At 41.6% G+C, this 23002-nt stretch overlaps 1 protein-coding gene across 1 annotated transcript in view; it reads right to left on the reverse strand.

Moving 5' to 3' along the window:
* pappa2 (pappalysin 2) overlaps positions 1 to 23002 on the reverse strand; it is a gene marked incomplete at both ends in the record, with an annotated part of 373122 nt that overhangs the window by 281624 nt on the left and 68496 nt on the right. Inside the window, 4 exon segments of the mRNA XM_084327732.1 lie at positions 6305 to 6429; positions 7783 to 7975; positions 10923 to 11076; positions 11349 to 11488. Of these exon segments, the coding sequence (XP_084183858.1) occupies positions 6305 to 6429; positions 7783 to 7975; positions 10923 to 11076; positions 11349 to 11488 (612 nt within the window).

Raw genomic sequence — 23002 nt, forward strand, 5'->3', positions numbered from 1 at the left:
CAGCCAGGGGGGGGGGGGAGGGGGGGTGATATGTGCCTCGGGGCAGGGAGCACACTGGGAAACCCCAGTGACGTATGTAGCCTATAGGCCTACTACCACTTCATAGAATTGACAACAATAACAATAAGCACTCGGATGTTACAGTACTCACAAACAGCAGATAATTATGTGAGGATTTTCCTCCTGGCTTTCCTTGCAGCAAATTCTGAAATAATGGCTTGATAATCCAGAGTAGATACAACGTCCTTTTCTATCGCAAGGATGGAAAGTCCACACAGTCTCTCCTGGGACATTGTAATGTGCAAAGGGTTCTTTATCAGTTTTAACTTGGCCCCAGATGCAACTGTGACAGGGATTGTCAGTAAAAATCCGAAGGGCAACTTCGCAGTTAGGGAAGGTCCCGTTCCTCTTGCTGAGAAACCGTAGTGTTTCCAGCGCAGTCTTGGCTTCCTCGGGCACCCTTACGCACAATAGGCGCAGCTCAGTGAACAGGTCCTCATGCACCGTTTATGTCGTTAGACTTTCCACCTCAAAGAGACGTGCACACTTTCTCTTCAGTTCAGTGTCATCTATCTCTTTCAGTTTGGATAGGTTCAAAAGAAATCAAAGGGCGGCCGGGTAGCGCAGCGGACTAAGCGTCTGTCTACCACCACAGAGCCAGTGGGATCGAATCCGGCTGTGGTGCCTCCGGCTTGGCCGACCGTCCATACTAACACAATTGGCAGTGTTAGCGGGTGGGAAGCCGGCGTGGGTGGGTCCTGGTCGTTGTAAACAGCGACTCCTACAGTTCGGTCGGGGCGCCTGCACAGCAAGGGAAGGATCTGGCAGAGGTAGTGTGACCTTCCACACGTTACACTCTCCCAGTGAGAATCCACGCTGCCAGGTGAAAAGAAGCGGTGGGCTGGCTACACAGGTGTCGGAGGAAGCATGTGATAGTCTCCGCCCTCCCAGACCGACGGTAGGGGGTAAAGTGCGCAACGACCAGGAAGTGGATTGGGAATTGGCATAACGACTAACATTGGGATGGGAGTGACACCATGTCACTCTCCGCTCTGCTGCTGCTGCTGCTATGAATAATGACCTGAGGGGTCGCGGCGGCCTCGCCCTCCTCCTCATCTTCATGTTGCATAGTGAGGCAGTTTATATGCATATTACTATTCTACAAACGTGTCTAATGTGAAATATATAATCATGTAAGCAAAACTAGAGTTTAGGTCTGTGATGGAAAGTGATTATGTTAACATTCTATTTAGATTTTTATTAAAAAGAAATTTTTTATTAATTTTTTTTTTAATCCTGCCCCTACCGCGAGGCCTCCTAGGTGTGAGGCCCTGTGCGACTGCACCGCGTGCACGCCCCTAGCAACGGCTCTGCGTACAGTTGATTAATTCGCAAAACATTAAACATTAAATGTACACGGCATGTGGAGTTATGTACTGTATTTGTTTTTCTGTTTGCTTTTATGTCTTTTATGTTTGCACTGGTGTTGTATGTGTTGTATTGTTACATCAATTCCATCTGTAATGAGATTAATTCCACCAGCCTAGCCGTGTGGCAATAAAATAACCTGAACTTGAACTTGAGAGCGGGGGGGGGGGGGGGGGTGGATGACAAGTGATCAGTTGTTTTTCTCTTTCTTTCTTTCTTACTCTACTTTCTTTCTTTCTTTCTTTCTTTCTTTCTTTCTTTCTTTCTTTCTCTTTCTTTCTTTCTTTCTTTCTTTCTTTCTTTCTTTCTTTCTTTCTTGTTGCCCCCCCTCCCTATGTCTACTGCACGTCATGTCAAAACAGAGAAGGGTTTCTCCAAAATATGCAAGAGATCCATGATTGGGAGTAATAAGGACCATCTGCGAACACGAAACATAACGTTTCAAAGTAGCAAAATACAGGATGCACCAATTCTTTTCTTTTGCTATTTTTCTTTTTGTTTTCTTTTGTTTTGTTTTATTTATTTTTTTCATGACGGCTCGACTCAAGGTTTGAAAAGTGTCCAACGTTTACAGAGAAGTTGACGTACTGCCAAGCAACCGCTGTTTTAAGCCGGCCAGCCTAAGATGGAGAGAGAGAGAGAGAGAGAGATTGAGAGAGAGAGAGAGAGAGAGAGAGAGAGAGAGAGAGAGAGAGAGAGAGAGAGAGAGAGAGAGAGAGAGAGAGAGAGAGAGACAGAGACAGAGACAGAGACAGAGACAGAGACAGAGACAGAGACAGACAGACAGACAGACAGACAGACAGACAGACAGACAGACAGACAGATAGACAGACAGACAGACAGATAGACAGACAGACAGAGAAAGATAGTGTGTTGGAGCCATATTGACCCAATTTGAGTTTGATGGGAAACATGTAACAAAAATATATATTTTGATTTATGGATTATATTAATAATTGATATGAAATTGTACTTACCTATATGATTTAAATTAATCTTGAAATGGATAATTACCTGGACACTTATCTGTTGATGACTGTGGGGGCGTGGCATAGATTCATTCATAGATGCACCCCCCCCCCCTTCTGGTGTCTTCAAATCAGTGAATGAAGTGTTTGACAGCTGAGTTAGACAGCGGCGTTTGGTGTGCAATAGTTTTTCGACCGCATCAAGCCAGACCAATTATATCGTTTACTTTGTCAAGATCCTGTTCGATATTTTATTTAGTATAGAAAGTCAACCGGAGTTTATGTTTAATAAATGTACATCTACTTACAGGGAGGAGGTCTGCAGCACGGAGGGTAATTATCATTTAATGATTTTATGCTTTATTTTCCTGTTCCAGAAGGCCTTGCACGCACATTGAAACTGACTGGGGAACAGATTGGGTGAGTGAGGGGGGGGGGGGTTAGGAAGGGATTTGCCATATGAAAAATGTGTGTGTGACTTTGTGTGACTGTAGTAGGCTATTGGCCCTGTGTGACTTTGTGTGACTGTGACTATAGCAGGCTAATGGTCCTGGGTAACTTTATGTGGCTGAAGCAGGCTAATGGTCCTGGGTGACTTTGTGTGACTGAAGCAGGCTAATGGTCCTGGGTGACTTTGTGTGACTGAAGCAGGCTAATGGTCCTGGGTGACTTTGTGTGACTGAAGCAGGCTAATGGTCCTGGGTGACTTTGTGTGACTGTAGCAGGATAATGGTCCTGGGTGACTTTGTGTGGCTGAAGCAGGCTAATGGTCCTGGGTGACTTTGTGTGACTGTAGCAGGATAATGGTCCTGGGTGACTTTGTGTGACTCTAGCAGGCTAATGGTCCTGGGTGACTTTGTGTGACTGTAGCAGGATAATGGTCCTTGGTAACTTTGTGTGACTGTAGCAGGATAATGGTCCTGGGTGACTTTGTGTGACTGTAGCAGGATAATGGTCCTGGGTGACTTTGTGTGGCTGAAGCAGGCTAATGGTCCTGGGTGACTTTGTGTGACTGTAGCACTAGCAGGCTAATGGTCCTGGGTGACTTTGTGTGACTGTAGCACTAGCAGGCTAATGGTCCTGGGTGACTTTGTGTGACTGAACCAGGCTAATGGTCCTGGGTAACTGTGTGTGACTGTAGCAGGCTAATAGTCCTGGGTGACTTTGTGTGACTGCGACTGGAGCAGGCTATTGGTCCTGATATTTGGCGACTTGGCCATGTCCTGGATCTGGGCTGTAATGGGTAGTAATGTATTCTGTACCCATACCATGTCCTCAGAATAGGGCTGGAAGGTATACCGTCCTGGATTCATGCAAAGGTAAGGATTTGTACTATACCATCATCCACGATATATACAAATTTTAAAAATAAATATGTATATTTTTAAGTTAATAGAAAAAAAGGATTCATTGCAGCTGTATTAAAAAGTAAAAGATAATATACAATATTTTATTAAATATGACCATAACAGGGGCGCCCCAGTGGCGAACCACATAACGCGCGGCGCGGCCGACCCGGGTTCGATTCCCGAACCCGTCATTATTTGCCGAATGTCTTCCCCCCACTCCAGTGGCGGCCGCTGGGTACTTCGCCACTAGGGGCGCTATACCAAATATTTTGTACAGTACTGTACCACGCAAGACTCATGGCAAGACGTGAGCGATTCGACTCACGCTCACGGCAATGAATCGGCTCTTATGAACGAGTCGCTCAGCTGTTACTACAACAACACACAACCAGTCAAATAAAGTATAGTCTAGACTCTAATTCACAACTTGAAACACAATATAAATAGAAAAGTTAGAAACAAAACTCGCCCGTCTCCAAACACAGGCAGATCTCTCCCTCTCTCCTTCTCTCTCTCACACACAGCGCGACGTGGAATCGATTCGTTACACAATCAGACCTATTATATACCAAGAATAACTTCAGTATGAGTACAGGGCTGTACACATATTTTGCATATTGTTAAACGAGCCAAGGCTAGCTATTAAACTATCGATATGAATCGAAAATCTGGGACCCTGATGTAAACAAGACAAACGTCTTTCTCTGGTCTGCATCCCCTTAACAATTGTGTGTATTGAGCCGTACTGTATTGTACCCATTCTGCAATCTGTTAATAAAGTTCTCATTCATTCATTCATTCAAACATAGACGATATTGAACAAGCCATAATCCACGTATTTTCAATCCGAGAGAGCTGCAGTAGTTAAATCAATGAGCCATCGACATAGTCAGTGTGGTAAGTAACGTTATTATTGCATCCAAGATTGATACACGGCTGGCTAGGCAGTTGGTAGTCATAGTCTTGTGTTATAAAATAAATAAACAATCAGCAATGTCTCGCTTCATGAATGGCCAGCACAGCAGTAGCCTAACAGTACTGCTCCTAAAAAAAAATATTTACAAACGTTAACGTTAAGCAGAGAGAGAGAGAGAGAGAGAGAGAGAGAGAGAGAGAGAGAGAGAGAGAGAGAGACTCACTGTTTAGTTGAAACGTCCAGGGCAGGAGAGCTTGATAAACGTGTATAATCCGCCATATAGCTTGTTAGCCAAGTGTTAGCTCAGCTGAGCTCGTCGACGTTAGCACAACACTCAACAAGTACATTCCTTTGTCCATTTCCGCTCGAACAGACTGCAAACTACCTGGCGTTCTATCGCCATGCTCTAAGACAAACTCTAATCTTAACCAACTTTGAAAGAGTGCCTAAGCTTAACAGTCTAAAGAACTTGCAGTCACGGCACGGCACGCTCTAAGACAAACAGCTGCATGCATCTCACAACAACACAACTATCTCCACCGACCAACCTAGGACCAACCTAGGAACCAAGCTAGAAGCTAGAATTGGAACATTAGAAATTGGATTCGGCCAATCAGAGATCGTCTCTGTGAAATTCTGCCATGGAAAAAAATATTGGCGTCGGCCAATCAGAGAGCGTCTCCGCGAAATGCGGCTATGGAAATCTTCACGGAAGTTCACGCTGCTGGCTAGACCGCTTCAAATCGCGCTCGGATTCCAACATAATAGTCATATTTCAACGCACAACGCCGTATGCACTGATTGGCTGTGACGGAGACAGCGATCAAACTGTGACGCGCACTCAGAGCGCTATCGCGTATAGCCCCCGAGAAATACGAAAAAATAAAAATAAAAAAAACGTGATGTCACTTCCTGCTCTGGAAAACGATGTTTTTTTTAATTTAGATAATAACGTTATATTGTGCATTGGAAATACAAACATACTTAAAATGAGTAAATATTATTAATTTTAAACATGTTTATATTATTTATAGGGCTATAAAACACAAAAACGAAAAAGTTTTATTGTCTTCTTCTCTGATTTAACAGCAGCTGGCCAGCAGGTGGGTCGGCGCCCTAGCGCCCCTAGTGGTAGAGCCGCCACTGCCCCACTCTGTCTCCCGTTCCTCCTCTCTCTCTCTCTCTACTGGACTGCCCAGTCGAAAAAAGCGATGAACGCTAAAAAGAAATCTTCTATATATATGACCATAACAATTGTATTACAAGATAAAGATGTAAGAAATATGTCATATCTCATGGTAATTTGTACTGGAAAACTATACCATAAAATACTGTTATACCGTCAAACCTCAGAAAAACATTGTGATGTGATATTTTGGGCATATCTCCCAGCCCTAACTCAAAAGCATGTAGAACCGCTGTTAATATTTTAATCATACGTATAGTGATATACAAGTTCAAGGTAAGGTAAAAAAAAAAAAAAAAAAAAAAGTGTATTTCCCAAAATGTTGGAGTGTTCCTTAAAAAAATATAAAACAAGTGGAAGTGTGGGAGGTGGGGGGGCGAAGGTCCAAAATAGAATCTGAGATGTGTCAGAATACCCCTCCCCCCTCCCCCCCACACACACACACACACATACTGACCGATGGCCTCTTCTGGTGTCCAGTAGCCGGAGGTGTCACAGATACAGGGAGATGTGGCTTCATGGGCATACTGGTGGAAGACACTGTCTGCCTCACAGTCCCCACAGTTCACACCTGACACAGAGCTGGGGGACAAATACATCAGTTAGATGGATGGATGGATGGATGGATGGATGGATGGATGGATGGATGGATGGATGGATGGATGGATGGATGGATGGATGGATGGATGGATGGATGGATGGATGGATGGATGGATAGAGGGATGGATGGATGGATGGATGGATGGATGGATGAATGGATGAATGGATGGATGGATGGATGGATGGATGGATGGATGGATGGATGGATGGATGGATGGATGGATGGATGGATGGATGGATGGATGGATGGATGGAGGGATAGAGGGATAGATGGAGGGATGGATGGAGGCAGGGACTTCTTGCTTTTTCCACTGTACACACGTATTAACACACACACAGAAGTTGTCAGACGTTTCAGTCAACCAATGATCTTGCCTGGATACGATATTTAAAGCTTGTTTCCTTATGTTGATGTTGTTGTTATTTCAGTGTGTCTGTGTGCAGCGATTCGCCCCTCCATCACCCGCTAGGATAAACAGTGGATAAACATCTTTAACTACTGACATGATGTTTAACCATAAATGTATTCTTCTATAATGGAGTCAATACCAATTAACTATTTAAATGAACAACAATTTTAAATCAAATGTGCATAAAAAGGATGTATCTCCTCTAATTGAAGTAATACAAGACAGATCAAGGATGAGACACTTGTACTCAAGGTTAACATTTTACAACCGCTATGAGTAGGGATGCACCGATATGAAAAAATTGTGGCCGATACCGATTGTTCAAATAACACAATCGGCCGATACCGATACCGATATTTGTGCCCTGGCAAAAATATATTTTCTTTTTATGTGTCTATTCATTCTGTTTAAACCAATGGGGGTTTTCTTCACAGTTAAAGATTAGGCTACACTAATATTATAGTATTATACTATTATAGTATATGACTCATCATAAATTTTTTTATAAAACATTTATCATAAATGATGTAGCCTATCTGCATCCGCTTGGCACTCCATCAAGACGTCACCATCACTTTCGTACCAACTGTGCCCTTATTGGATTATTTATGTTGACGAAACTGATGAGTTATATTCATTAAAGAAAGTTGATTTAATACAAAAAAATACTAATTTTATCAGATTAATCACTTTATTCAATTGAGGATTTAGTTTGAGGATATCTATAAAAATAAATAAATAAGAAAACATTTCGTTTATTCTTTTGATAATTATCGGCCACTGCCATCGGTACATTTTATCTTATCGGCCGATAGGCCGATTGCAGTCAACAAGGCATATATCGGCCGATACCGATACACAACAGATATATCAGTGCACCCCTAGCTATGAGCATGGGATAGGATGTACTACAATGAGTCTTTACCTTCGGTGGAGCTGTCCTCTGAGAGGTGGCAGCCAATAGATGGAGACCGAATCTGAGGTCTGACCAGTGACAATGGGGGACAGAGGGATGGGGGCAGGTCTCCGGTCCTTCAACCAATCCTGGTAGACTAGGTCAACGTAGCAGTGCATCCGGGCTACTTGGTTCGGCGTGAAATGGTTGGTGCAGTTGTCATCTGAGAACACGTGACAAAATTGTACTCACTCCGCAAATACTAGCAGCATTTATCTAAATAAAGTAAATTGCTAGCATTGGCCCAGTTACATAGACACTGCCATGTGTCGGTATCCAAATATGTTCAGATACTAGCATTCATGTAATTTAAGAGCTGGTCCTTTGGTTCGGGGTGAGATGTGAATGAGTAGACAAAAAAGAGCAGAGAAGAGGTTCAGTTCAATTCACTCCCCCAAATATTATATTCAATTAGATGTGTTCAAATACTAGTGCTTACCTAAATATGTTTAAATACTTCTTGTATCTAAATAAGATCAAATACTAGCGTTTATCTAAAAGTTGAAATACTACAAATATCTATATACGATTTTTCTTTTTTCAATTGCATGTATGTTCAAATAGTACATGTAGCTACTGTAACTAAATTAAATAAAATACTAGCATAATGTTCAAATACCACTAGGGAACAGAGTCCCTTCATTTTACACCTTAATAAACCCTTAAAATAACCATATTATTAAATAAGAATTAAGGTAAATTAAGAAAGAAATGCATTTGAAATTACATAGAATTGTGCATGGACTAAATAGAATTGAGGCTAAATTTACACTGACATTACAGATTAAGGTGTCTAACCCCAGACTGAAATTAAGGCATGTTTAAGGGGTCTGAAATGTTTTAAAGGGGAACTATTTTTCTATTTCTTTCACTATTTGGGCACTTTTACACAATTCCTGTGAGTCTATGGAACACCTCTGTAATATATATATTTTTTTTATTCATTGTTTTGTATTTCTAATCAAGTCCTCAAAAACAGCATTTTTCTACCTCAAGATCTCGAGCTGTTTTGAGCTGATGTGGACTGGGTTGCAGGTGCTGGTGCCTGAGGAGCCACATTAACATGCAGCGGTGTCTCTCTGACATCACATATAGGCACATTTTCAAAGACTCAGTTCAGTGAGGGTGAATATTGTGAGAGGAGAATTGGAAGAATGCGCCAATATGAGAATTTTGAGACATAGATCATATTAATATAAGTTCACATAGCTAGGAAACAATGCTAAACACTCAAAAAGGCCATTTATAAGATAGTTCCCCTTTAAGTATCCCTTGATTTTTATTAAGGGGTGTGTGCATAGATTATGACATTTAAGCATTTTAAGCATTTTAAAGTTACTTTTAAGGCCTTTTAAGGGATGATTGTTCCCTAGTGTACAGCATGTGTCTAAATAATAATGTCTCTTTTGAGGGGAAGAGGAAAGGTTGTTATATGTGAAATAACTCACATATACTCATCCTCTGCATACATTTCACATGCAAAATATACAGCGTTATGGTTACTGTAGTTGTCATCTGAGGAGCCAAGGGAAAAGGATTACTGTAAATGACGAGGAACTGGTAATATCCTATGTCAACATTATGGAATGGAATGAGTTGTATGTTGTATTTAAGTATGAATTTTAAACAAAATGTAAAAAGAAATTCCCAGGCACCAGACTGTATGAATAACATAGCCTGGATCCAGCACCCTGAATTGCTCACATACCGGTATATATATATTTATACAACGGCATGCAAATTTCTCGATTCTGATTGGCTGAAACAGTCCATTTACACGTCTTTATTGGCAACAATCCACGGTCCTGGGCTCAGGACCCGCCCACAACCGAATCACATATCACTCCGCCGGCTCACTCCGGGAGAAAACAAGATCGCGGACAACAAATGGATATGTTGATAGCGCCATAACGACTAAATATGAAGCGATTCTGTCACTGCGAATGTGTTAGTCCTTTAAACAATGTTGGATGATGTAATTGATGGGTCTTGAGTCATTCTAGAACAAAAGAAAAATCGCGATTTGATTGATTGATTAATTTGCATTTTTTTTTCAATTTCTTTTTCCTTCTCTGACTGTCAGCGCTAGCTCTAGTCTCCACCCACCGCCACACCCCCCCCCCCCCCACACACACACACACACACACACACACACACACACACACACACACACACACACACACACACACACACACACACACACACACACACACACACACACACACACACACACACACACACACACACACACACACACACACACACACACACACACACACACACACACACACACACACACACTCCTGTCTGCAACGCGGGTCAGACTGAGAGAGAGCTGGGTGCTGCGCTGTTCTAAGTGAGCATGGCCTATTGAGTTGATTGATTGATTGATTGCTAATTTTATTACTGTACGCTTGGTTTCCAACTGGTTAAGTTTAGGCCCTCTACAGTAGGTTTAAAAAAATAAATAAAAAAATAGGGCGACGAAAACGTTTTTTCCTATAGGGCAAAGAAAACTTTTTAATTTGTTTTACCTACTTTCTATAGAAGCATCTAAGAATGAAGTTCTATGGAAAGTAGGTCTGCATTCCCTTAACAATTGTGTGTATTGAGCCGTACTGTATTGTACCCATTCTGCATCTGGTAATAAAATGTTCAATCAATCATTCCAATAATACACAGTTGGATGTGTTAGTTGGTTGGATGCACTTCAAGCTGCTTCCACATGAGGCAACTTCTCTCAATCATTCCAATAATACACAGTTGGATGTGTTAGTTGGTTGGATGCACTTCCGATCTGCTTCCACATGGAGGCAACTTGTCTTTTTTGTAGTTGTGGGAACTACTTTTTCTGGCGGATGGTTTTTTCAATAAATCTTCGATTAATGTGTGTTTATTGTATAGAAATAAGGTTGGATGAATGTGGCAGTTGTATAAAAGCTTTACACCACTTGCAGTCATGATTTGTGAACAATAAACCATGCCTAGGGGGGTCTAACGACCACCCCTAGGCATGGTTTATTGTTCACAAACCACTCCTGCGCGTGATGTAATGCTTAAATATACACACACACAGACACACAGACACAAACACACACAGATACACATACCTGTATAGCTCATGTAGTTGTTATATGGGGTGTTCTTGTACATGATAACTCCACAGGTGTCATTAACCGCCCCCGGGTCGTGGCAGGCCTTCGATTTGGGTGTCGGGGCCGTGTCAGCACACAGATCACCAGTCTCCATGGAAGGAGTGGTCTCCTGGTCATAGATATGACATCACCATATATCGGTGGAAGCGTAAATTAGTAGACAGTGTATATATCATGTCCGCCTGTGTGATTCTGTTTACATTTCATAGATGAATGATGCACATTTGGCATTTCCGACAATTTTAAAACTGGCACAAGTGGATGTTGATTCTTATAGGAGAATTGACGTGCTTTGTATTCATGTGGTATATCATCACCAGGAAAAAGAATGTCATACACAAATATGCATCAAGGAGCTAAGCATAACTTTCCCATCCATACCTGACATGGGTCGTCACAGGAGTCCCGCTCGCTCACCCCTTTGAAGACATGGTACAGCCCAAAAATGTGTCCCATCTCATGGATCATAGTGTTGTTGTGACCGACCGTACCAAAGTATGAAGGGTTCAACACCATACCACCTAGATAAGTGTGGAAAAGAACAACATAGTTAACAAATGCTAATTTGATGTAAATTCTCAACCTATAGCATCCACTACAAGTAGATTACGAAAGACAATGCTCAGATTAGGTGACAAAGTGCTGCTAAAAAATATAAACAGAATTGGCGTAACAAAATTGGGAGATGGTAGAAAAGGTGAAGATTTATATATAAACAACTGAAGTGCATCACTTGTTCCTTTAATTCATATAGGTAAAACATCTGCTTCATTAAGATACATTCAGATATACTGAAAGCCTATATCAGTGGTGGGTCAGCGAAGAATAACTACCAACAAAATGTGTATGAAAAATAACGTGAGATTTTGTAGCAAGGCACTAATGACTTACAATCCACATCCAAAACACTAAAACAGGCATTTACAGTTTGCTAACAAAACAAATATTGTGAATTTATCAAACAAGTGATCCTAACACACTAATTTGATATACGGTAGTGGTACAGCTTAATGAAAACATGAACAAAAAGTTAGTACAGAGAACAGGGCCTTTTAAGAATTCAAATTAAAACAAGGGATTATATCTAAATAACAAGATGTTGTTTATTATTATTATTATTATTATTATTATTATTATTATTATTATTATTATTATTATTATTATTATTATTATTATTATTATTATTATTATTATTATTATTATTATTATTATCTTCATTATTATTCATAAATCTAAAGGCAGGGACTAAATAGACGTCATATGTATAAGTGGGTGAAATGCCCCTAAAATGCCCCTTTAAGTGTTATGACAGTGTTGTAGATGATCTTATTCACCTTCTCATTAAATTAGGTATTATAAGCCACCTATGGAGATCTTTATGTGTTTGAATGTGGCTTGGGGGCTCATCTAGTTACAATCTGGACAATCCTATAACTGCATATAATGTATATATATTTCAGAACCTGGTATAAGTGACACCTCCTTTGCCCCTTTTCCTCTCAATTCAACAATAAAACCCTGGCATTTGACGCTAACGTAGCTAACACTCACATCCCTGCTGCTATTAGCATGCTGACATTTACTTTTACAACAGACTCACATAATAAAAAACAAAAAAAAAGTCTAAACAACATGACATTTATATCCAATTAGAAATCGCAAACTTTCAGTGCTATTGAGAGAGCACAGCGAGAGAAATGTTCACACAGGCGCCTGCCTTTTGTTGCCTTACCGGTATTTCCTCTCTGATGAGATTCATGAAACACGGAAGCCACAGTAACTGCCTGACGTTAAGGAAAATTAAAGTTATTGGTTTACTAATTAAAACCACTCTATCGGTGAAAACATTACGTGTTGTTATTGTTGTTTTTTTCTATTTCGTATGGTTTAGCAAGCTTTGTTTCAGTTATCCTACTGCACTAGGCAGGTACTTGTACTGGATGAACTTTAATCTTTCTTGTAATGTTAACCTGTTTAAAACAACTGAAGACAAGTACATATCTTTTTTTCTTGCTTACTATGACTAGCAGAATGAAAGACAGCTTCATCCATCAGGCTGTGAGGAAGCTGAACTCTCTCCCAGCTATCCCCCCCCCCCCCCCCCTTCTTACTCTGCTACCACAGACTCGGGACTAGGACCCCCCTACTGACACACACACACACACGCGCACACACACACACACACACACACACACACACACACACACACACACACACACACACACACACACACACACACACACACACACACACACACACACACACACACACACACACACACACACACACACACACACACACACACACACACACACACACAGCCACTTTACTAACTCACTGCCACTTTATCTTATTTTACTTTGTACTACTGCTGCTTGGAATATTTGCAGTAAGTTCTTTTGACCTCTTTTTATTTAATTCACTCATTCATTTCAATTTTGCTGTTTATATTGTACATAGTCCTGTATATTGTGTGTTGTATATTGTGTCCTATATGTTACTTTTGTGTTTTATATTGTCTAGATCTTTTTATATACACCGTGGTAAGGGGGGAACAAAATAAAAACTGTCTGTATGTCTTGCACAAATAATAAACTTTACTTTGACTTTTGACTTATTATTTCTTGAAATATGTCATTTAATCTTGAAAGAAGCCCTGTGTAGCTTAATGGATAGAGCATGGCACCACTGGCACTACCATGGTGTTACGGGTTTGACCCATGTTTAAAATCCACTCATGGTAGGTTACTGGGAGCTATAAGTGTCCATCCACCAAATAGTATTAGAATACTGTGATGGAACTGTGCTGGTGTAAACAATAATTGTCACCAAATAACAAAAATGTCTCTTTCTCCATTTCTCTCCCTCTCATCAACTACTGTTACACTACGGTAGAGGAGAGTTTAAAACCAGCTAGCAGGGCCCAAGGATGGTGTAGTGTTCAGACTATGGGACAAATAGCATTTGCAAATAATTTTCAGCATTTTGTTTTTGCCTACTTGGAATACCAGATGGGTGGGGTTTCCCAAATAGTACAATACAACGAGTGCCAGAAAGCTCAGACAACCACAGGAAAGTATTTGACAGTCAATGTAATACTGTCCACTTTTCCATGATTGACCACTTACCTGACACTATCTGAATTGCCCTGATGTGGTAAACCCCACCCATGATACCTCAATTAGGTTATAACGAATGGCATGAATCATTTACTATATGACGCAAGTATGGTTAGTGGATCCCTGCCCCTGGAACCACATGGGTCCTGAAGGCCCTGCTGGCCTGGGATCAGATCCCACCAAAGTCCCCCCCCCCCCCCCTGTGTCTCCTGTACTCTCTGGAAACTTGTCAGCCTCCCTACTTTCTCAATAAAAGGAAAATAAGTAGCCTACTGCTCACTCACCCTGAAGGAAAAAGAAGGTATGATACTTGCACCTATTGCCTCTACTGCCTTCACTGTCTACAACTGCCTTACACTGTAATCGTAAATATATCAGCATATATTCCTGTTTACATACATGTATGCATACTCACTTGGTGCACTTACATACGGAAGCCCTAAGAGGCCATACATTCATACATTTTATTTACTCCGTTTTCCCGTGATAACGAGTTAATTTAATTAGTTTTCCCGAGATAACGGGATAATTTTCTCAAGATCTCGAGAAAACTAAACGATAGTCTAGTATATTAAACCACTGCAGGAAACATCATTCAGTGTCGCAATGTCAGAGGAGGAGGAGGTGATTGATCACCGCGTCACATATAACTTCAATCAAGGCCTGACACAGGCTGAAATAGCTTCATGCCTTGCTGTTAATAAGATAATATACACATTAGTGTGCGTCATCTAAGAAGACGGTTAGCAAGGCTTCAGCTTTACCGGCGTCGCAATCAAAGTGAGCTCTCGAAGAGCACCTACGGGAGGCTGCAACTCGAAACTGGCCCCCGTAAGCGTCTGTCTACCACCACAGAGACAGTGGGATCGAATCCAGCTGTGGTGCTTCCGGGTTGGCCGACCGTCCATACTAACACAATTGGCAGTGTTAGCGGGTGGGAAACCAGGCAAGGGTGGGTCTTGGTCGTTGTAAACAAGGGGATTGGGAATTGGCATAACGACTAACATTGGGATGGGAGAAAAAGAAAAAAAAATGTAAATACAAATAAATGCCCCCAGCAGGAGAATTAGATTGAAGGACGATAATCATCCTTTATCTACTCCTCGCGGGAGATATTAAATTAAACCCGGGCCCGGTTACACGGCTACAACAGCAAGTGATGAATCAGAGGCTCCCACAAATAGCGACGACTGCCGTCGCGATCAAAATCAACAACGCAACCAGCGGTTGCAGCAGAAGAACCGGCGCTTACCTAACGCCCCTGCCAACGAACTCAAAGCCGACCAGGACGACACGAAACGGCAAGCACCCCGACAACATCACGGTCAAATCGCCGGCAAGCTTAGCCAGCCAGGTCAAAGAACAGAACCACCCCCCCTCCCCCCAATGAACATGGATACAAGGGAGTATCACCCCCCCCCCCCCCCCCCCTCCGCCACCCGGACCGCCAGATGCATCTGCAATCAACAACCACCCCCCCCCCCCCCCCCCCCCCCCCATCGCACTTTCACACCGACGAGGAACAAAGACGCTAGTAGAGGACCCAGGACAGGACAAATAATCTCCCCCAACCCCCCCTCCCGGCACCTACCCACACACGGACCAAATAATAACAACACAGCCCCCCCCCGTCCCCCCGTCCCGTCCCGTCGTGGGACAGCGACCCTGATCAAAGGATCCCCCCCGGACAACACAGAGCCACCCCCCCTCCCCACAGACTACCTTGAACTCGACGACATCGACAACACATCAAATAAAAACGGACTACATATTTTTCATCTGAACGTAAACAGCCTAAGACATAAGCTGGCTGAAATAAGACAACTGTTTATTAGCGGTAAGGTAAACATACTATGTTTTTCTGAAACTAAACTGGATTCATCAGTAGCAGACCCTGAAATAGAGTTGGAGAATTATTCAACAGTCCGAAATGATAGAAACAAGTATGGAGGTGGTGTCTGCATGTACATTCATATGGACACCAAATTCATTAACCGTACTGACCTATATCATGAGGCAATTGAAACTGTATGGGTGGAAATTCTATTTGAAAGGGCTAAATCTGTTCTAGTCGGCATAATTTACAGACCGCCTGATCAAAATGGCTGAGGATGCAGAAAAGATTCATATTGGGGATTGGAACACGGATATGCAACAAAAAGATGCACCCCTCTTCAAATCCTTCAATAGGTTTTGTGATTTGCACGGCCTCAGCCAGCTGATCACCCAACCCACACGTGTATGTGAATTAGGGCTGTCTTAAATACTTCAAAGCTTCATTCGATGGCACAAACTTCGAACATAAAAAAAAAATCGAAGTAAAAAAAAAAGAAGAAATCAATGTTTCATCTTAAACATTCTTGATTTGGGGGGGCGGCTACGTGGCGTAGTGGGCAAGGCGATCGCCACGAATGACGGAGACGCTGGGCTTGCCTGTTCGAGCCCAGCGCTCCACATTGCTTTCAGTTTAGCTGGTCGTTCATACTAATACACATTGGCCGTATTAGGGGGTGGGAAACTGATGGGTGGGGATCGGGCGTTGTGGACAGCGACTCCTACAGGTCGGTTGGTGCGCCTGCGCAGTAGAATCAGGAAGTGTCGGGGGCAGCGTGAGCCTCCCACGCGTTACTCCTCGCCACTGAAGATCGAGCTGCGCAGGTGAAAAGATGCGACTGCTGTTACCTCAAGTACCGGAGGGGACTTGTGCTATGTATGACTTAGTCCACATTGCAGCCGGCTTGTGGGAGGCAAGAAACAGCGTTCGTGACAGGGGAGGGTTGAATTGGATGATACGAAATTGGGATGGGAGAAAATATAGAAAATGGGAGAAAAAGTGGATAAAAAAAAAAAACATTCTTGATTTGGGGGATTGGTAGTTCCCATGAAATCTGAAGTTGTTCAAACGACAACAGCGATCCACCTTGAATTAAATCACACAGCCGAGTGAAACCTTGTTGGCTGCGTCACAGTCACGAAAGGGGCTACTTAATTCATTAATCCAATCCACTTTATTTATAGAGCACATTTAAAAACAACAAAGTTTACCAAAGTGCTTGTACAAGTCCCACAACAACAAAATTTAAATAAAAAATTATAAAAAAAGAAAAATCGCTCGGCCCCGAAGCTTCGATTGCCAAAAAAAGCTTCGAAGGTCAGCCCTAATGTGAATCAACTCAGACTACCATTGACCTCATCCTGACCTCTGACAAGTCCAAGATCTCCAATAAAGGGGTTATAGCATGCAGGTTAAGTGATCATTATATGATATTCTGTACCCGCAAAAAGCGAAAACAAAAGGCCGGCTGTCACAAAACAGCAGTGATGGGAATAACGGCATTATAAATAACAGCGTTTTTGGTGAAGCGCGTATTATGACTTGTTTAGGACTCGAAACTCAAAGGTTAGGACTTGGGACTCGACTTGGGACTTGTCAGTCTTGACTTGGGACTTGACTCGGGACTTGCCTGTCTTGACTTGGGACTTGACTCGGGACTTGAGTACCAAGACTTGAGACTGACTTGAGACTTGCAAAACAATGACTTGGTCACACCCTCTGGGCAATACTGTTCTTCCTTGGTTAGTGGGCAGTGCGCGAGACAAGCGCAAACATGCTGACGATTGGCTGAGGTTGAGTAAAATGTCATGGTAAGCCAATCAGAGGTAGAGGTGGGCGGGTGTTCGAAAGCATCCAGAGTCTGACACACAGTCAGTCAACGACAGACCGCGTGTCCCTGTACGTTTTGATAGTTTGTTTGGCGAGCCCAAATAATCCAAAACGAATCCAACGAACAACACAAGCGAGCAGTCAACGACAGACCGCGGGTCCATGAGCGTTTTTTGTTCACTCTTGTGTTAGTTGTGTTGCAGCGCAGGGCACTACAGTAGTGGAGGCTCTACTGCCAGTGCTGACAGCCTTATCAACATAGTGCTGCACTTCCTGGTTTAATAGCACAGTCTTCAGGTGCTCAGAGATATATTGATTGATTGATTGAAAAGTTTATTAACAGATTGCAGAATGGGTACAGTACAGTACAGCTCAGTACATACAATTGTTAAGGGGATGCAGACCAGAGAAAGACTTTCGTCTTCTTTACATCAGGGTCCCCCATTTATATATATCTGTATGTCATGCATGTCTTAAATGTCACGATTAGATTAGTTTAGATGATTATATTAGATTCTTATATCTGTATGTTGTGTATGTCATAATCTGTTCATTAAAATGTTCAATCAATCAGTATATATTTGTTATTTATTTTTGGTATAGTGCTTAAAGGGGAACTATCTTATAAATGGCCTTTTTGAGTGTTTAGCATTGTTTCCTAGCTATGTGAACTTATATTAATATGATCTATGTCTCAAAATTCTCATATTGGCGCATTCTTCCAATTCTCCTCTCACAATATTCACCCTCACTGAACTGAGTCATTTGAAAATGTGCGCGATATGTGATGTCAGAAAGACACTGCTGCATGTTAATGTTCAGGCGGCGCCGACGCTGCACAGTGGTTTAGGAGCCCAGGCTCAAAACAGCTCGAGATCTTGAGGTAGAAAAATGCTGTTTTTGAGGACTTGATTAGAAATACAAAACAATGAATAAAAAAAATATATATATTACAGAGGTGTTCCATAGACTCACAGGAATTGTGTAAAAGTGCCCAAATAGTGAAAGAAATAGTAAAATAGTTCCCCTTTAACAAGCATAATTTAATGTTGCCCAGTTGTGGCCTGTTGAGGGGCAATACATATTAAAAGTTCCAAAACATCTATTGTGTTTGTATTGGTATGATCCACTATATAAACATAGTAATTATAATATCTATATACATGGCATTTGATTGTCTCACTTTGTCCCACAGCAACATTAAAATAGTTTAGATGTGTGTATGTTGTTTATGTAAAAAAGATTTTTTTTTTTTTTTTTTTTTATTATTGCAAAACAAAATTGTTAAAAGTCAGTACTCAACACACAATGCATAATGAAACTAACAATTAAGGTGGCTAAAATGACATGCAAGTACAGTAACAGAAAACAAAAAAAAGTATATAATAATATTTTACCGTATACAGTGTATATCCAACGAAATTACCAATTGTACCAATGTCTTATACAGGATATACTCCTAATACCTATTATCTAAAACCCTACACACATAAAAAAGAATACTTGAAACTAACGCAATAGTTACTTTCTGAAGTAACTAGTTACTTTTATAATTTGCAACTGAGTAAGTAATTTTGTTACTTTTTGGAAGAAGTAACTAGTAACGGTAACTAGTTACTTTTTAAAAGTAACTTGCCCAACACTGCAAAACAGTCACATCTAGAGACCTCAAAACCTACTCTAGCGAGGCCTTTAACCTTGAACTGGAGAGCCTGGACTGGTCAGATGAGCTCAATGGTACACTGGTTGAAGAAACATGGCTTGGTTTCAAAACCGATTTTTCAACAATACTAAACGACATGGCCCCCCTAAGAACCACTAGGGTAAAGAATCGCGCTGAGCCGTGGATGCACTCAGAAATATTGGCCGCTATGAAAACCAGAGACAAAAAATGCTCTGAGTTTCGTAAAAGTCAGTCAAAGCTTACCAAAAGCACGAGCAGTGAACTCCAAGCCCACGTGACTGAACTCAAACTGGAAAAAAAACAGACTAAGTAATGACGTAAACTCCATGATCAAAACTGCAAAAAAATAATTTCATCAATGACAAAACTGAGGAAAACAAAAAGAAACCACGTGAACTTTGGAAATTACTCAATAATCAACTAGGCTGCAGTAAAAAACAGATTTTCAAACATAAACATAAAGACGGACAACACGCTCATCACAGACAGGCTGGATGTAGCCAATTACCTAAAGGGGAACTATCTTATAAATGGCCTTTTTCAGTGTTTAGCATTGTTTCCTAGCTATGTGGACTTATATTAATATGATCTATGTCTCTAATTCTCATATTGGCGCATTCTTCCAATTCTCCTCTCACAATATTCACCCTCACTGAACTGAGTCATCTGAAAATGTGATGATTTGTGATGTCAGAGAGACACCGCTGCATGATAATGTTCAGGCGAGGCAGTGGTTTACCATTGTGGTTGGAGCCCAGGCTCAAAACGGCTTAAGATCTTGAGGTAGAAAAATGCTGATTTTGAGGACTTGATTAGAAATACAAAACAATGAATTAAAAAAAATAAAAAATTACAGAGGTGTTCCATAAACTCACAGGAATTGTGTAAAAGTGCCCAAATAGTGAAAGAAATAGTAAAATAGTTCCCCTTTAAACATTTTCTTCACAAACTACCCTCCCACTCAGGGCATTTTGGGGTAGAACACATCATAGCCTACTACAATAATCTAGGGGTCCGCAAAGACAATTTCTAACTAGAAATGGTAACAACAGATGAGGTACTCAAAAAACTGAGCGCCCTCCAACCTAACAAGGCCACTGGCCATGACAATATCCCCTCCAAATTCCTCAGAGACTCAGCAGCCGCCATCACCCCAGTCATCACACACATAATAAACCTCTCCATAAAACAGGGACACATACCCAAAGACTTCAAAATTGCGAGAGTAACACCCCTGCACAAAAAGGGCAGCAAATTAGACCCAGGCAACTACCACCCTGTTTCTATCCTTACCTCCATCTCGAAAGTCATGGAAAAAATAGTATACGAACAGGTCGAAAAGTACCTTGCGGAAAAAAATCTAATCTACGAATTCCAATCTGGCTTCAGAACATCCCACTCCACTGACACATGCCTTCTCTATTTGAACGACCACATCAAACAAGAGGTGGACGTGGGCAAATACTGCGGCATGGTCATGCTGGACCTACAAAAGGCCTTCGACACTGTCAATCACTCCATTCTGATTGACAAGCTAAAAGCGATTGGTTTTGATAGTCTATCAGTGAGCTGGATGCAATCCTACCTGGAGGGGAGAGAACAGGTGGTGGAGGTAAACGGTACCCTATCCCCCCCCCCTCCCAGTGAGCTGTGGTGTTCCACAAGGAAGCATAATAGGACCGCTACTGTTCCTAATTTATGCAAATTACATATCGTCAGCTTGTGACTGCAACTTGTTCCTGTTCGCGGACGACTCAGCCCTGCTGGTCTCTGACAAGAACAAGTTACAGGTTGAAAAAACCCTCAGCTCGGAACTAGGCAAAATCTGCATCTGGCTCGCTGATAACAAACTATCATTACACCTGTGTAAAACAGAGTCCATTGTCTTCGGTTCAAATAACAAACTCAGCAAGACCGACGGCTTCTCAGTTACAGTGGGTGACAATATTGTCACAAGGAAAGATGAAATTACATACCTAGGTTCCATCCTAGAGGCAAATCTTTCCTGTGACAAAATGGCATCCAATGTAATAAAAAAAGTCAACCAACAAACTCGATTCTTGTACCAGATCTCCTCTCTGGTAAACAAGAATACACTGAAGACTCTGGCAGGAGCACTCATTCAAGGGTACTACGACTATGCTTGCACCTCATGGTACCAAAGCACCTCAAAGGCGCTAAAAACTAAATTACAAACATCTCAAAACAAACTGGTCAGACTACTGCTTGACCTTACTCCTAGAACCCACCTCACCCCTGCCCACTTTGACAACCTAGGATGGCTTAGAGTAGATGACAGAGTACAGCAACTTGCAATGGGCCTGGTCTACAAGATACACTACACGACTAAAGGTACCCATGTGCATGTCAAAATACTTCCCAAAGGTCAGTGAATACCACGGCCACAACACCAGAGGGAGCTCCACAAATCATCACAAATCAACCCAGATTCGGCTCAAACAAGGGACTAAACATGTTTCACAATTATGCCACATCAATGTGGAACGCCCTACCCACAGCTGTAAAGGAATGTGAATCACTACCCACTTTCAAAACCACTCTTAAAGAGCACCTACGAGAGACTGCAATTCGAAACTGGCCCCTGTAAATGTCCTAACGCAACCCCCTCCAATGTACAATAAATGTCCTATTAAACCGAATAATACACGAGACCCTCTTCTTGGGACCAAGTAAGGTTTCGTCGATAATTGAATGTACAGTTAACCCCCCCCCACCCCGCCTACCCAACCACAGTTTCTTCGTAAAATGTATATACTCTCTTTTTTAGACTCTTCTTGTATCAAAAACAGTACTGTATTTGTAAATCTGGTATGTCATAAATGTATAGATGTAGCAGTACTGTCTATCTGTATGTCATGTATGTCATATATGTTATGATGAATTGAAAATGGGGGACCCTGATGTAAACAAGACGAAAGTCTTTCTCTGGTCTGCATCCCCTTAACAATTGTGTGTATTGCACTCTGTTAATAAAATGTTCAATCAATCAATCAATCACACACGCTGTATACTGTACGTTTGAAATGAATAATTCCAGCAAAGTAGGCTTCTATTATTCGAATTACTTGTTTTAATGGGTATCATAGTAGTAAGTGCTACTGTAGAACATGACATATTAGCATGACATTTGATTAATTAATGCCAATACTGGATGACAAGCGCAATTGGCTCTTGACAAGTGTAAACTATGGATTAGTCAGTAACAGCTAACGTCGGACCGTTTAGCTCAACGGGTTAGTGCGGCTGCCTGTGAATCCTATCGTCCCAGGTTAAAATCTCTCGGTTACATTTTTTTTTTAACATTAATTCATTTATCCACTCTGGTTGGATGGTGTATTGTACTCGTGCTGTATAATGACAATACATTTGAACTGGATCTCGTCTTGAGATCGCTACCTGTTGAGTGGATCAGCATGGTGCAATGCTGTTTTATATAGGGCACATAATAATTTCACCACTGTCGTGTTCATATGGCTGTGATCCACTCAACAGGTAGCGATTTCAAAATGAGATTCGATTCAAATGTATTGTCATTATACAGCACAAT

Source organism: Notolepis coatsorum (assembly GCF_963971535.1).
Source record: "Notolepis coatsorum genome assembly, chromosome: 13".
In the NCBI taxonomy this organism is placed as follows: Eukaryota; Metazoa; Chordata; class Actinopteri; order Aulopiformes; family Paralepididae; genus Notolepis; species Notolepis coatsorum.